The 14,431-nt window shown below is 47.7% G+C and overlaps 1 protein-coding gene across 1 annotated transcript in view; it reads left to right on the top strand.

The window, feature by feature from the left end:
• Positions 1-14,431, top strand: part of ANOS1 (anosmin 1) — a 173,711-nt gene that overhangs the window by 19,092 nt on the left and 140,188 nt on the right. Inside the window, exon 2 of the mRNA XM_044234665.1 lies at positions 13,968-14,015. Coding sequence (XP_044090600.1) covers positions 13,968-14,015 — 48 coding nt within the window. The remainder of the gene's footprint in view (positions 1-13,967; positions 14,016-14,431) is intronic.

Here is a 14,431-nt window from a genome sequence, read left to right on the forward strand (position 1 = left end):
GGTTGTGGGTTATGAATTCAGTTTAGTGCAGCCCCGTGTTAAAGAACTATACAATCTTTATGCTTTACGTGGATAGTGGGCCATTGGAAAGTCTTGAAACAACCAAATAATATAGAAATTCATAAGACTGATCTTACTCATAAGCAATGGAAAACTATTTTTTTTATTATATCAGAACTTCTTAAGGGCTCTTGGAATTCTGACTTCTCCATAGTTAATTGCATGAGCCACCCAGGACCCTAGACCTCTCGGATTCCTTCTACATTATTAACGGTCACCTTTTACGTGCAAATCATTCATATTGATGGATTCTGCCTCTTGCCAGTTTGACTACCGCTTTGACTTGAAATGATCACAGATGGTCTTCATAAATATCTGTGGCCGCCTTACAAAAATCCTCTTCTTGTCTTTTTAGAAAAGAAGAAATGGATTTTTTTTTTTTCGAAAGCTTGCATTTTTGTGATGAGGGAGGTATATTCTTTCTGTTTGTGATGAGTTGAGGTATATTCTTTCTGTTTGAATCAGCCATGGGTTGCCCATTTTTAGCCTTTGGGGGCTCTAGTGTCTGAATCTACACAAGGAGAACATTGGGCTTGAGTCTCTATTTAAACTCTCGCAATTCTCATAATGATCTAGAATGTTCTCCAGAGTTTTGTGTCGCCAGTATTGCTGACGGCTTTCACATGTGATTCAAAGCCACAACAGGGAGTAACCTCGTGTGTCCAGAGAGCCTAGGCGGGGTGGTTTTGAGGGTTCGTGCCATTGCAGGATGCTTAGTTCTTCCCTTCCAAAGGGCACTCTGCACTTGCCCTTCTCCTCAGACATTGCTGAGCATTGTTCAGAAAGGTCCCCGTGTCACGTTCACATCCAAGGTGTGGGTTGTTTGCATCATCCTCTGGGTCGTACCCTCTGAGTGTTATGGAAATGAATAATGATCACACAGACATTATGATCTTCCTTCTTCATGCTCAGACAGGATGGACCCCATGTTGTGTCCTCATCTGGTCTGGACCTTTTGCTAAGGCGTTGTATGTTGTATGTGTTTGGGAGACAGTGATGACAGCGTTTTGTTAAGCACAGAAGAGGGTATCAACAGGCAGGAAGTCTGACCTTCAATAACTCCTCACCCCTGTTGCCCCGAATGCGTTTCAACAGGAATTCAGGAACGGAAAACTCAATGAAAACAGGCTAGCATGTTACCGAGATGCTGAAACTCTTTCCCTTGGAAAGTGGCTTGTGTTATAAGACAATTACATGTCATTAACGAGTTAGATTTGTCTTGTTTTCAGCAAGAAGATGGATTACATGAACCTCCAAGGTCTTTGCTGATTTGTAATTATATGGTATCATCTGAGTCAGAATTCTGCAGTTTACAAACATCTTGAGTGGGTATTTAGAAACACATTTTGAGTTTGTTTTCTTGTCCCAGTTGCATTTAAAGAACAGCTTGGCCATGTTTGGATAGACTTGTGGACTCTCCCAGAGAGGAGTTGACCAAAATGCCCACTGATGGGAACACCTTGCACAGAGGCGATGTTAGTCATGATGCAGAAAGTCCCAGAGAGGTCTGGAATCCTACCCAGCTTGGCTGATTACCTACGGCAGAGGCAGAATTCTGAATGCCCTCACAACACTTTGATAGAATAATAAATTGGCTTTCAGTTGCTATGAATAAGGGCAGCATTTGCACACTACCAGGTAGGACAGGGCTGAACCCTGATGTAACTAGGAGAGCTGATGATGTCATTGTTTAAGTGGCTGGGTGCATGCTTTCCTATTTTGCTAGAATTTCTCTTGACGAATTTTTCTGTTTTGTTCATGTTAAAGACATTGTACGATAGAAGTACAGCAGCAGCAACAAGAATTAGGGAAAGGACCAAAGAAGCCTCCTAAACATTGCTAGTCATTAAAGTCTACTTTCAGCGAGTTGTAAATTTGCATCCCATCCTAACCTTTCCGGGGAGCTCGAACAAAGGATGTAATTAAGAATTGTTGTGTGTTTACATTGTTTTTCCGCATTGTTCTTGCATTTTTTTTTCCTGCTTTGATAATGACTTTAATTCTTCAGAGGAACTTTGGAATGGTGCTGACATGTATTTTAAGGAAAGGATTTCTTTTGTTTTCTCAGTGGTTGGGTACACAGCCTCACAACAAAGTTGCTTTTAAATGCACACATGAAAAATAGCCACGGATAACGAGTTGAAACATTTTGAAACAACACTACGTTATTCTTTGGTGAACACATTCAAGAGAATACAGTTCTCTTAGCTTTAGGAAGTGAATTGTAATGCGTCCTAAGCTAGCTTGGCCCACGGAGGAAGACCCTGTGGGGCGTAGTGAGATCTGTCCTTGGGCGAGAATGTTTCCCGGCTCACCTGCTGTTTCCCGTGGTTCCACTTCCATCTTCGGCACTGGAAGGGCGCCCTTCTGCCTGCCACCACTTGGTTCACTCCTTCAACACCCTCACCTTTTTCAAGAGAGAATGCTTCCTGTCCCCTTGGCTTTATTGTAACTTGGATTTTTCCAAAAGCCTCTCAGTTGGAGAAAACTCTTTCCTCCTGGATGTAGAGATGGGAAGGCACAGTTGTTACTCCTGGAGCACATTCTGAGCTTTTGAGATGTGAGCTCAGAACCTGGCTGGGCGATGTTCCCAGGATCAGCCCCCGAGGGGGAGTGAAGGACGCAGCGTCGGGCAGGAGTTGGGCTGGTGTGGTACCACAGCACCATTTGAAGCTGCGCCTGCGAACTTACCCTGCCTGGGACAGGGAGCTTGGTCCTTTGTCCGACAGCATCTGCCAGACCGTCATCCCTCCATGTGGACTTCTCCCTGGGGTGTGGCCTGGTTCACGATCCTCTCTTCCACTGAGTACAGTTTCCAGGTGGGGAGAGGTAGAGTTTGGCCATGAACTGTCTGAGCTCAGCATCCTCAGTAGGAACGTCCATTTCAGCCGTGGACGCATGGGGACATCTGGGTGGCATATGACAGGATTCATACCTGTCATTACTCTTTTTTTTTTTTTAAGATTTTATTTATTTATTTGACAGATCACAAGCAGGCAGAGAGGCAGGCACGGAGAGAGGGGGGAAGCAGGCTCCCTGCTATACAGAGAGCCCGATGCAGGGCTCGATTCTAGGACCCTGAGATCATGACCTGAGCTAAAGGCAGAGGCTTAACCCACTGAGGCACCCAGGTGCCCCCCGACCATTACTCTGGTGCACCCTGTGGGGTGGAAGCGGTTCCAACTGTTGGCACTCCAGGGACCTATCATCCACTCTTCTCCCTCACACTTTTTAAACTGCACTTTTCCACCCTGACCATAAACACTTAACCATTTTCATGCTTTAATTTGCTTTCTACAACCACTCTGTATCGTTCTTCGCTAGACCTTCACTCCGTAATCCTTCAGAGTTCTCAGTCTGTTGTCCTAGAGTTTACCACAAGTGTCACAGTGTAAGCAACACGTAGGACATCTGTCCATCCACAGATTCCGGGGTCAGATCTCGATCCAGAGAACCTCAGTGTGTAACAGATTCCTCATGGGGTTCTTTGAACCCCCAGTGTGGGAAGCACTGTGACACAGGCCCTTCCACTTTTCATTTCCTGTGGCATGCTGTCTGCAGCCCATGATGTATCATTTTAATTTTGGCTTTTTTGGTCAATAGCTTTACTTTTTTTTGCCCTTTGGCTAATCTCCGACTGCAAGTTTCTGACTCTGAATCCATCGAGCCCTAAAGCTGCCTCCTTGGGTGTGTCATTTAGGGATGTGTCATTTCAGGGGTGGGTCCTGCTGGAGAAACTCACACAATCTGGGGTGCATGGGTGGCCCCGTCAGTTGGGTGTCTCACCTTGGCTCAGGTCACAATCCCTGGGTCTTAGGATCAGGCGCTGCACTTGGTGGGGAGACCAGCTTGATCTGCTTGTCCTCTGCCCTGCTCTCTCTCAAATAAATAAATGAAATATTTTTTTAAAATGACCCAATCACGTGGAACGGTGTTCCTATGAATCTGCGTAGCTCATGACCTCGGGTAAACGTGTGTACCATCCCCGCATCCTGCCAGTGTAATTCTACTGGCTTCAGCTCCCACGTTCCTTCAGCAACTAACCCGGATGTTCACGCTGCCGTCCAAGCCCCCTCCATGGTTCACTTCTTTTGGAAAATGACATTGGTCCTAATTTCACTGAGAAGAACAAACAACACAAGAAGCTCCTTCCGTCCCAATTCACGTCTGTAGAAGTTCTTTATGCACGTGCGACGTTCAAGGTCATCGAAAGTCACACTGAGTTTATCTTTTCGTGGTCCGGACAGACCTCCATGTAGCACTGATAATAATCCTTCACTGCCTATAACCACAGGCTCACTTTCTGTGACACACGGGTCCGTTTAAGAAGTCGCTGGTCATTTCTTGAATGCAGGTTAGGGAACAGAGGGGCTGCCCCCGAAAGAGGGACTCTCACCATGTGTCCTTTTGGGGAAGAGAGGGTTTGTCGAGAGCCACCATGAATTTGTAGAAGAGATTTTCACGAACCTAAGAAACCACAGGTGCAACATCCATTTTTATGCAACCCTAAGAAATGAAAAACAATTACCGTAAAATCAGGACACAAGCTCAGTGATGGTCTTACATAGAGGAAGTATCATGTGGGGGGGCGCCTGGGGGGCTCCGTCGGTGAAGCAGCTGCCTTCGGCTCAGGTCAGGATCGCAGGGTCCTGGGATCAAATCCAGCCTTGAGCTCCCTGCTCAGCGGAGAGCCTGCTTCTCCCTCTTAGCCTCCCCCTGCTTCTGCCATCTCTCTCTGTCAAATAAATAAATAAAATCTTTTTTTTTTTTTTTTGTAAGAAACATCATTTAGTCTCACAAATATCTTGTTCTGTAATACCTTTTATTTGGTCCGGGAGTTTTGGTGATTTCTTCTGTGTTTCATTTGCATTTTGTGACTCCTTTTGTTCATACATCAATCATCACATGACACAGCGTCATCTGCTGTGTCCTCTTGCTTGCTTGCATCCTGTACATCCTGACCTGAGCCAAGGCGGGCTGCTGATGACCGAGTCACCCAGGGGCTCCTGCACTGATCACATTTTATTTATTTTTATTTTTATTTTATTTTTTAAAAGATTTATTTATTTGAGAGACAGAGAAAGAGAGCATGGGAGGAGAGAGGTCAGCAGGAGAAGCAGACAGCAGACTCCCCACGGAGCAGGGAGCCCGATGCAGGACTCGATCCTGGGACTCCAGGATCATGACCTGAGCCAAAGGTGTCCCACTGATCACATTTTAAATGGCCGTGAAACCCGCCCTGTGTGGAAGCAACAATGTACACACCTTAGTTTCACTGGTGAGGGCACGCACAGCGGTGACCGAGTCCTCGTGCGTGAAATGTTGACCACGGTGACGGGTCAGCAGTCATGGTGTTGCGTTCACCGCCGCTTCGTGTCTAATTATTGTGGATTACAGCAGGTGTAGCTGGGCTGCTCACATGTTAGGGGGGACCCCCTCCCCCAGATCGGACAGTCCTGTGGGTTGCCGTGGAGGCTGAGCTGAAGCTCCGTAGCCCACCGTAGCATCCGAGGGGCAGACCCTGCCGGAGGGCCGACTGATGGCCAGCTCTCTGTAAGCCGGGGCCGCAGAGATCCGAAACACTGCGGATTTCCTTGTGCCTCTCGATGTCACAAACAAAATCTGCTTTTATATTTCCATCTGCTCTTCCATTTGTATGCGGCTTTAAGTCTCACGCTTATGCCCATAGACCCAATGTGCCATTTACCCCAGACTGTGCAGACCCTTTCTCTCTTCCCTGTTCTGTCCGCTTCTCCGACTGCTCCTTCTTCTCCCTTCTTCCCAGTCTTGTCTTTGTCAACATCACTTAGACACAAATTATTCAGGTCAGGAAAGCGTCCAAGAAAGGCTTGGGAACAGATGTAGGTGTGTCCGACTACAGTACCCCCACCGGGGAAGCAGGTGTCCTTCCTACGCAATGAACCCAAAGCCTCTGCCCTGCGGGACTGGCCACTTGAGTCCCCAAGTGTGTGTTTACTGTGTAGACACGTCGAGAAGGCCACGGGCGAGTGGTTCCTGTGATCGGAAGAACTCGCACACAATCGGCGCGTGAAGTACACGTTTCAGAGTGAGGAATGGGAAGCCGTGAAGGAGACTAACATGGACAGGGACGTTTCTTTGTTGTTCAGGTTTTCTATCAGCATTTCCGTAGCTGTCGGATTTCTAGTAGGTGTTCTTCTTCTCGCGCTTCCCCTGGTACAATGAGTCATTCACTCAATTCTAGTTACGACCCTCAGTGCTCCCGCTAACCCGGCTTCAGGCTGGAATTATTTCAGCACAAATCAGGGATTCTGTTGGGAAATTTTCAGGGTTTTATGTGATTCCGTGGGACGGCCCATCTTTCTGGAGTTGTCTCCTGAAACTACACATTGGAATACCAAATACAGCTTAGGGAATTCGTATCGGAAGTCCTAGCTGGCAAGAGTGATTCTGGGACCAGCAGGCCCTCCTGGGGGGGGGGGACTGACGCGGGAGACCGTTGCTTGAGGCGTCCTAAGAGAAGCTACTGCTTCTGATCCTCTGTTGGGTCCCGCCCTCCTCACAGGGACCCTGAGGAGTAAAACTTCTGTCCTGATCTACTGCTCTCCCCCATGTAGAACTCATTAGAATATTCCTTGTCAAAATTCATAGTAGCATGTTAATAAAATGTAATGTTTTCCCATATGGCATAGTCTGGCACTTGCTGTGCTATAAATTTTCTTTAGATAACTTTAATTATGTGCATCTGTAAAGAGATAATTAGCATGATCATTTCTAAAATAATTTGTATTTGATTCTGAAGGCAAGTTTTTTTTGTTCCATTTTTGATATTGCGATGCTGAATCTCTGGAGCTCTATAGGAAACAAAATAATGAACCTACTTGCTCAAATCTCCTCTCAGAGAAAGTGAACGGTTTGCACACCTCAGTCTACTTAATTTCATTCTTTTCAGGTCCTTATGACCGAGTGATTAAAGTGTAAATTTCTCGTATGACTTTCGATTCCATTTCATTCATTATTTAATTAATAATATTTCTTAAGGTGGTCAGGGAGCCCATGGTAAGCAAGAGATATAACAGACTCTGCCTTTACCATGTTTTCAGGCGCCTGATCATTAAAAATAACACATTTACATGTGTCCACCATGGTAAAGCGTTTGGGAAGAGAAGTGCAAGGAGCTTGCTAGAGTGTGTGTCACCGGGGGTCTGGGCTGTCACCGGGGGTCTGGGATAGGGTGCAGGGGTCATGGAAGCCTTCCCCAAAGTAGTGGCATTTTCTGTGACCTGAAGGATGCACGGGAGCTGGCCTGCTGCGGGCACATGTCCTGGTTGGAAGGACAGGGCTTGCAAAGGTTCTTGTTCCCAATGAGCTGCTGGGCGCGAAGACGTGAAGCACAGACACTGTGGCCGGGCGTGCATTCTGGCACTGGGCACGGGGAAGGGCTGGGCGTCCACAGAGGCAGTCACGTGGATGGCTGACGGTTCTTGAGAATTCAGTTCAGTGTGATGTTGGTGGAATCAGAGGATTTTCTGACAGAGAGTGGGGGGCAGACAGCCATTTATTTAAGGACGGCGCCCATAACATCCAAAAGAAGTCCTACTTATGATCAACAAATACACACACAAAGCTTGCTTTCTTTCCCCTCTCGACACTGTGAGGTGGATTTTGTTTTTTAGAGTAGTTTCAGGTTCCCATCAAAACCGAGTAGAAGGCATACTGTTCTAGTGACTCCCTGTTCCCACACATGCACAGCCCCCCCGGGATGAACGTCCCTCACGCATGGTCCGTGGGCTGTGTCTGTGAACCTTCCGTGACACACCGTTATCTCCCGAGGCCACAGTGCACGTTAGGGTTCCCTCCTGGTGCTGTACATGAGAAATGGACAAGGACATGGAGCCACCGTTACGCCATCAGAGTGTTTTCACTGCCTTAACAATCCCTTCTGTCCCATCGTTTTTGCCCCGCCCTCCTCTGCCCTGCCCCCCCGCCCCCCCCCCCCCCCGCCCTGCCTGCCAACGATCTTTCCTCCATCTCCTTAGTTTTGCCTTTTTGGGAAGCTTGCCTATTTGGAATCCTACAGCACGGAGCCTTTCCAGATGAGTTTCTCTCACTTAGCGATGTACTTAGAAGCGTCCCGAGAAATATTGTGAACGAAATCCGTAGTTGAAATGATCACTTGCAAAGATTCATTTGGAAAAATAAAAAATTCCGAGCGACAGAAATGACTCCTCATAATGTCCTTCTCCTCCACTATCTTTTCGCTGCTGTGGAATACAGGGGGAAATTCCAAGTGTATCGACAGGAGACAATCACATCCTGTTAATAATAAATGCAATTAAGTATATTATTCCATGGTTCCAAAGTAATAGGAAAATATTCTGGATGAAAATGAATTCCCAAATTTTAATCCATACCTTCATTTTCCTTTTTTGATTTTTTATTTAAGTTTTATTCAAATAATGGGGCTTGAACTCAGCACCCTGAGATTAACAGTCATACGGTCTTTGACCGAGTCACGCAAGTGCCCATCCCATGCCTTCGTTTAAAAAAACCTTACATTTATTTTTACTTTTTTATTTCTAAAAAGATGTTTTTTAAGTTTTTTTTTTTTTTTAATTTATTTGACAGAGATCACTAGTAGGCAGAGAGGCAGGCAGAGAGTGAGAGGGGGAAGCAGGCTCCCCGCCAAACAGAGAGTCTGATGGGGGGCTCTATCCCACAACCCTGGGATCATGACCTGAGCTGAAGGCAGAGGCTTTAACCCACTGAGCCACCCAGGTGCCCCCCAAAACTTGTATTTAATATGAGATCAGAATTGTCAACTGACAGTCAAAGCTGATGATTTGTAGCTTCACAGGGTTGAATGGTAAACATTTCGTCTATGTGGGTTTTCCGGGACAGTTTCTGTTCTCTCTTCTCTTTTTGCAAATGCTTCTATCTAGATAGCTAGTTCTCATTGATCTTTATCCTTTCCTTGTGGGTTGTCTTGGAGTAAACGAAGTGTTTCCTTTACTCGAAGCTTTTGCAGAATTATTTTTCTTTAAGGAAGAAGGAAATCAAAAAGCTGGAAATGGAGAGACTTTGAACATGTCATTGAAATAATGTCCGGGTGCAGCTGATTGAATTTACCTAAACTCTTTGAAAGGTGGACTGACTAGCGCTCACGTTTGATCTAGTTAAACCAGTAAAATACAGGATGTAATCTTTACCCCAGCCCCCATGTCTGATCCTACCTGGAGGTACAATAATGATTCAACAGGCAATGGTCCTGTGACTCTTTGTCTTTGCTGGCTGGAAGCCAGCAGGAGGCTTGCTTGCAAATACTGTATTTTGTTTGTGTTCTCCAGTGGCTTCACTGGCAAAGGCTATTGTAATCTGACTAAGAACTTCCCCCGGGGGCGGGATGTTGAAATGTACTGAATTCTTGTGTTTTTCCATGGCTCTTCTGCTCCCAGAACATGACAGGTGAGCGGTGGGGCTGGACGGTTCGGTGTGTGTGCACCTGGCGTTAATCGGGGGGGGTTTACCAGCATCCCTGATGCCATTAGGCAGGGTTCTTAGAAGTTCTTTGTGGAGGTAAATAGAATGGCGGATGCTGATTGATAAAAGGCAAAAGCAAAGAACAGCTGCAAAACCTTGCCGTGGGGCGATTGTTTTAAGAAAAACAGGAAACCTAAAATCCAAAAAGGAAATGCGGACGGACATATCTATGGACGTCTGTGTGTGTGTGTGTGTGTGTGTGTGTGTGTGTGTGTGTGTGTGTAGAAATTTCTGCACAGAGAGAAAACACAAATCCAAAAGGCGAATGACAATGAAAATATTTACAACACCTGTTATACACAAATGACTTTGAAATCTAATCGGCACCCATAGCGGCTAGCGTCGATAAGGTTAAAGAATCCAGAATGGAAATGGTAAAATACAGACGGTTCACGCTAAAGGAAATACACGTGCCTGAAGGAAATCAAACTGAAAATAATACCGTTGCCCGTTCATATCGGCAAACTGTCACGATTATTACCCTCCAGGGGAAAAACGTGGTGCGCTCCCTTTCCTGAGCCTCAGTAAGAAGATTGGACTCCATTATACATAGGAATCGGGGGGTTTTGAGTACAGGGTTACCCCCTCACTCCTGAAAACAGTCATAATGGCAAAGTAATGTCAGTCATTATGGACTTTTTCCTGACATCTAACTCCACTGCAGACATTTTGCTAAATACCTTACGAGGATTACGCGTTTAATCCTCCTGAGCGTTCTGGGACATACTGTCGTCGGTAAGAACAACAACAGAAAACCCGATTACCACCGTAATAATCTTCCTGGCTTGCTTGCTGTGGCCCCCAATATTTCTCCATAATGACAGCGTCTCATTTTATGATTAGTGGGAAATTTTGCTTGACATGAAAATGTTCTGGCCGAGGAAAAGCCCTGATGTTAATTTCCCTCGAAATGCGTGCAGCTTGACCAAGAGGCTCCAGCTGTTGCTTTGATGGGTCTCGGGGCCCTGGGTTTGTGCATGGCGGGGTACAGGGTGCCTTTGCTGGGGTGCTGAAGGCCCTGTGTGCTCCATTCTTGGTGTTTTCTTGTGAAGCTTTGTCCATTTTATCTATAGTCAAAGGAAGCAAGAGGGAGCTAAATCAAGGGGTGCCAGATACGCGACTCTTCCTAGCTTCTATTTGTTTTTTTTATCCTCTGAGGTTTAGTACATAACACATTTTATTTCTGGCAATTTGTCCAAATCGACTCTCATCGCTTTCTGTCTGTGCATGCGCCCTCCTCTCCTGGTCTCTGTTCCAGCCCATCCGTCTGAACTGCTGCTTCCTGAACCCATGACACTTAGGACCATATAAGCAACCTTACCCGCTCCCAAGATCCTGACTCGGCAGATTCCTGCAAGACCCACCGGCGGGCTCACCCCTTGTTTCTTGGAGCCGTTACTCACGACGGCGTCCGCGCTGTGCTTGGCCATTTGGTTCATGACTTTGGCTCTTTCACTTGCCTTCTGGGAGTCCCCGTTTCTCAGCTGTGAAATGGGTCGGTGAAGTTGGTGGTCACGGCGTGGGGTGTGCCCAGCAGGCTGAGTGTGGGAGCGCCAAGCACGGGCCCGCCATGAAGATGTGGGCAATAGTGCAGCCACAGTCCCGATGGAAAATAGTCCCGGCAAAGGCATCCCCCCACCCCCCTTTAGTAATACTTTATCGGTCCTCGCTCGAGACCAGCAGCAACTGCCGTGTCCATTCGGCAGCCCCTGGGTGCCTCCCATGGCCGGCGACAGAAGCCACCTCTGTGCGAGCCAGGAGCTGGGCTGCTGTCCTGGGAGGCATTCCAGGACAGAGGGGGAAGGCGCTCCTGTCGCCGAGCTGACTTCAGTAAAAGAAAGTCTGTCCCAAGCCCAGAGACCGGGAGTGGGGGGTGCATGTCTCCAGAGCAGCGCGGCAAGGACAGAGGCTGTTAGGGCACCGCGACGTCCTCCAGAGGCCTGTCCATCTGTCCAGGGCGGGGAGGATGGGGAGGGAACAGGGCAGAAGCTGGGCCATGTGTAGGTTCCCTCCCTGCACAAGGTGCAGGACCTTCTGACCACCGTCCTCAGACCGTGACCCCGATCAAGAGGCTGTGTTGGTTCAGGCACTAGCTTTGACCCCGTCTCCAACATCCAGGTTCACTCATTTCAGACCGCAGTCCCTTGGGAAGGGACCTCACCGCTGTCTGTCACTGGGCACTGAGCACGGGGCACTCGGACTGGGGTCCGGGGCGCCCCGATGGGTGTGGTCCTGGGAAGTCCCCGCAGGAGCCCGCCCCACGCAGCGCCGGGAGGAAGGGCCGTCCCCAGCAGGACGGTGAGGCGGGCTTCTCGTAGGAGGCTCACCCAGGGTGCCTGGGAGGCCGCTCTCCGCTTTTCTGTGACGCGCCTCTCTGCGTCTGACCTCTGCTTTTTGCCATGGTCGCCCTGTGCCTGGGCAACCATGCCGCAGCCTGCTTGATCCTCCTGTGAACTCCGAGTGTGTCACTGCGCCAGGGGCTCCCCGGATGCGTGTCCGTCTACGCATTATGCTTTCTCGCGCCGTTTCTACGACCCCTTCCTTCCCGGGAATTAAAGCACGGCCACCATTTGTCTTGCCTTGGCCTCTACCCAGTCGAAGTATTTTTCTGATAAAGACCCTGCCAAAAATCACACTTTCCCTCCTCCTCCTTGCCCAGCTCCGGTCCGGCCAGTCCGGCCAGTGAACCTTGAGAAACAGCGAGAGATGTGGGCGCACTGAGGGCGTGCAGAAGTCGGCAGAGGGTCTGGGAGGTTGATCCCAGATTAGCTGACGTTGTGGGTCTGCCTTACGGTTCTGGGACGGCCGGGCTGCAAAGGAGAGTTACGGCCTCATGGTAGATCTCACGGTTAAAGCTTTCATATGGGGCTGTGGCCTTCCAGCCACAGCCCGGCCAGCTCAGTGCAGCGGAGGAAACTTTCTGACTCTATGCAGTTGAGTTGTTGCAGTGGGAATCCGTATTAGGACAGTGTGTTATTGGACGTGGGGTATGTTTAGGTAGATTCTTGGGAGCGGAAGAGAAAAATAGGATCTTTCCATACAACACGGTCGGACACAACGGTAGGAAGTGTTGGTGTTTGCAGCAGTATTGGCAGAGCAGAAGACTCTACGGTTCAGCCAGCTGGGATCCATGGTGCCGCGCGGCAGAATGTAGACACAAAAGGCCACCTGTTCTACAGTTCCATTTGCATGAAATTTCCAGAATCGGTCAACTCTACAGAGGAGGAGAGTAGGTCGGTGGTTGCCAGGGGCTCGAGGTGGGGGAGCTGGAGCATGGCTGCTGATGGGTCCGAGTTTCATTCTGGGGTTGGTGACCGTGTCCGACGACTAGATGGCGGTGACAGCTGCACAGCCTTGTCAGTGCACTTCTCGGTCTTCAGAATGGACTTCTGACTGCAAACCGTAGGTGTGTTCACTTCGGGTGACGTACGCTTTGTGTGCATGAATTATATCTCCATGAACTTGCTGTAAAAATATTTTATAAAAGATATATTGGTTCACTTCTCTTTCCTGTGCGTGGGGAACAAATGTAACACTATTACATCTCTAAACGCAAAGTTTAGAGATTCCAACAGAGGAACAGGCCAGTATATGTCCTACCCAATCCTGAACGTCAACGAACCAGGGGCCACAGCATCTACATTATGACTTGATTGCTTTTACCATCTCTACCAACCACCGCAACCTCACACGTTCTGACATAACGTACCCCAGCCAAGGGAGAAATCACGACCAAGACGTTAGTCATGGGGGATGAGAGGTTTCCCAGCAGAAATGGGGATGGTCGATACAGTAAACCATAGTTCTAATATTTATTCCATGTTGACTGAGATATCAAGCCATGCTGCGTGGTGTAGGTGTACTATTTCCTTATGCCGGCAACATCATGCATGACATAGTGTTTCCTTTTACAGACGGATAAACTTCAGGTACCAGGATAGCAAGTCCGTAGTCCACACTCACAGATCCACCTGGTGACTTGTCAGTAACAGCTGACTCCCAGGCTCAAACTCTGTGACTGTGAATGGGTTGAGATGGAAACCCCTGACTTGTGAATTTACCAAAACTGCTTACCACTGGACAGATGCCTAGTGTTCATTTCCCCACGGGTCTGCATTTCACGGCTCAGCCCACCAGGAGAGGTGGCTTGGACCCTCTTGCTCTCAGACAACTTGAAATCTCTCTTAGTTTCTACGTCTGTGTTTCTATCATGAGGTCAAGGATGAAACTAGAACGTACGTTAGAAACGCATTTTCGGTTTTGGGAAGAGAGAACGTCAGGATGGCGAAATTGCTCTTCTGTTAAGGATGATACGGAAAAACGATATTGACAGTGTACACTTGTCAGTTAGAAAATTATTTAATGAGACAATATTTCTCTTTTTGCAGAACAATGGATCCCTGGTTTGGTGCCGGAATCACAAGCAATGTTCTAAGGTATGTTCCCTACAAGTGCATCAATATTTCTAAAAACCTGTCATTTTGAGATAATTCTAGAGTCACACCAGGTTGCAGAGACGGCAGAGAAATTACACATATCCCTTATGCAGTTTCCACTAAAAGCTGCACTTCACATATTTGTAGGACAACGTCAAAAGCCGAACGTTGACATCGGTGCAGTGTACGTGTATCATCATACGTAGTTCATGACTTGTAGGTCCAATTGGCCACTGCCACAATCAAGACACACATACCAGTTTTTCTCTAAGTTACCTTATTTCTCTCCCTTTTTTTTTTTTTAATCCAAAAACATTTTAAGGACAAAACGTCTTCTGGTTGCACCAGAAGATTCACTGCCTTCTACATACACTTAAGCTATTTTGTATGTAGTCTTGTTGGCAGGAATTTGCGAT

Source organism: Neovison vison, chromosome X, assembly GCF_020171115.1.
Source record: "Neovison vison isolate M4711 chromosome X, ASM_NN_V1, whole genome shotgun sequence".
Lineage (NCBI taxonomy): Eukaryota > Metazoa > Chordata > Mammalia > Carnivora > Mustelidae > Neogale > Neogale vison.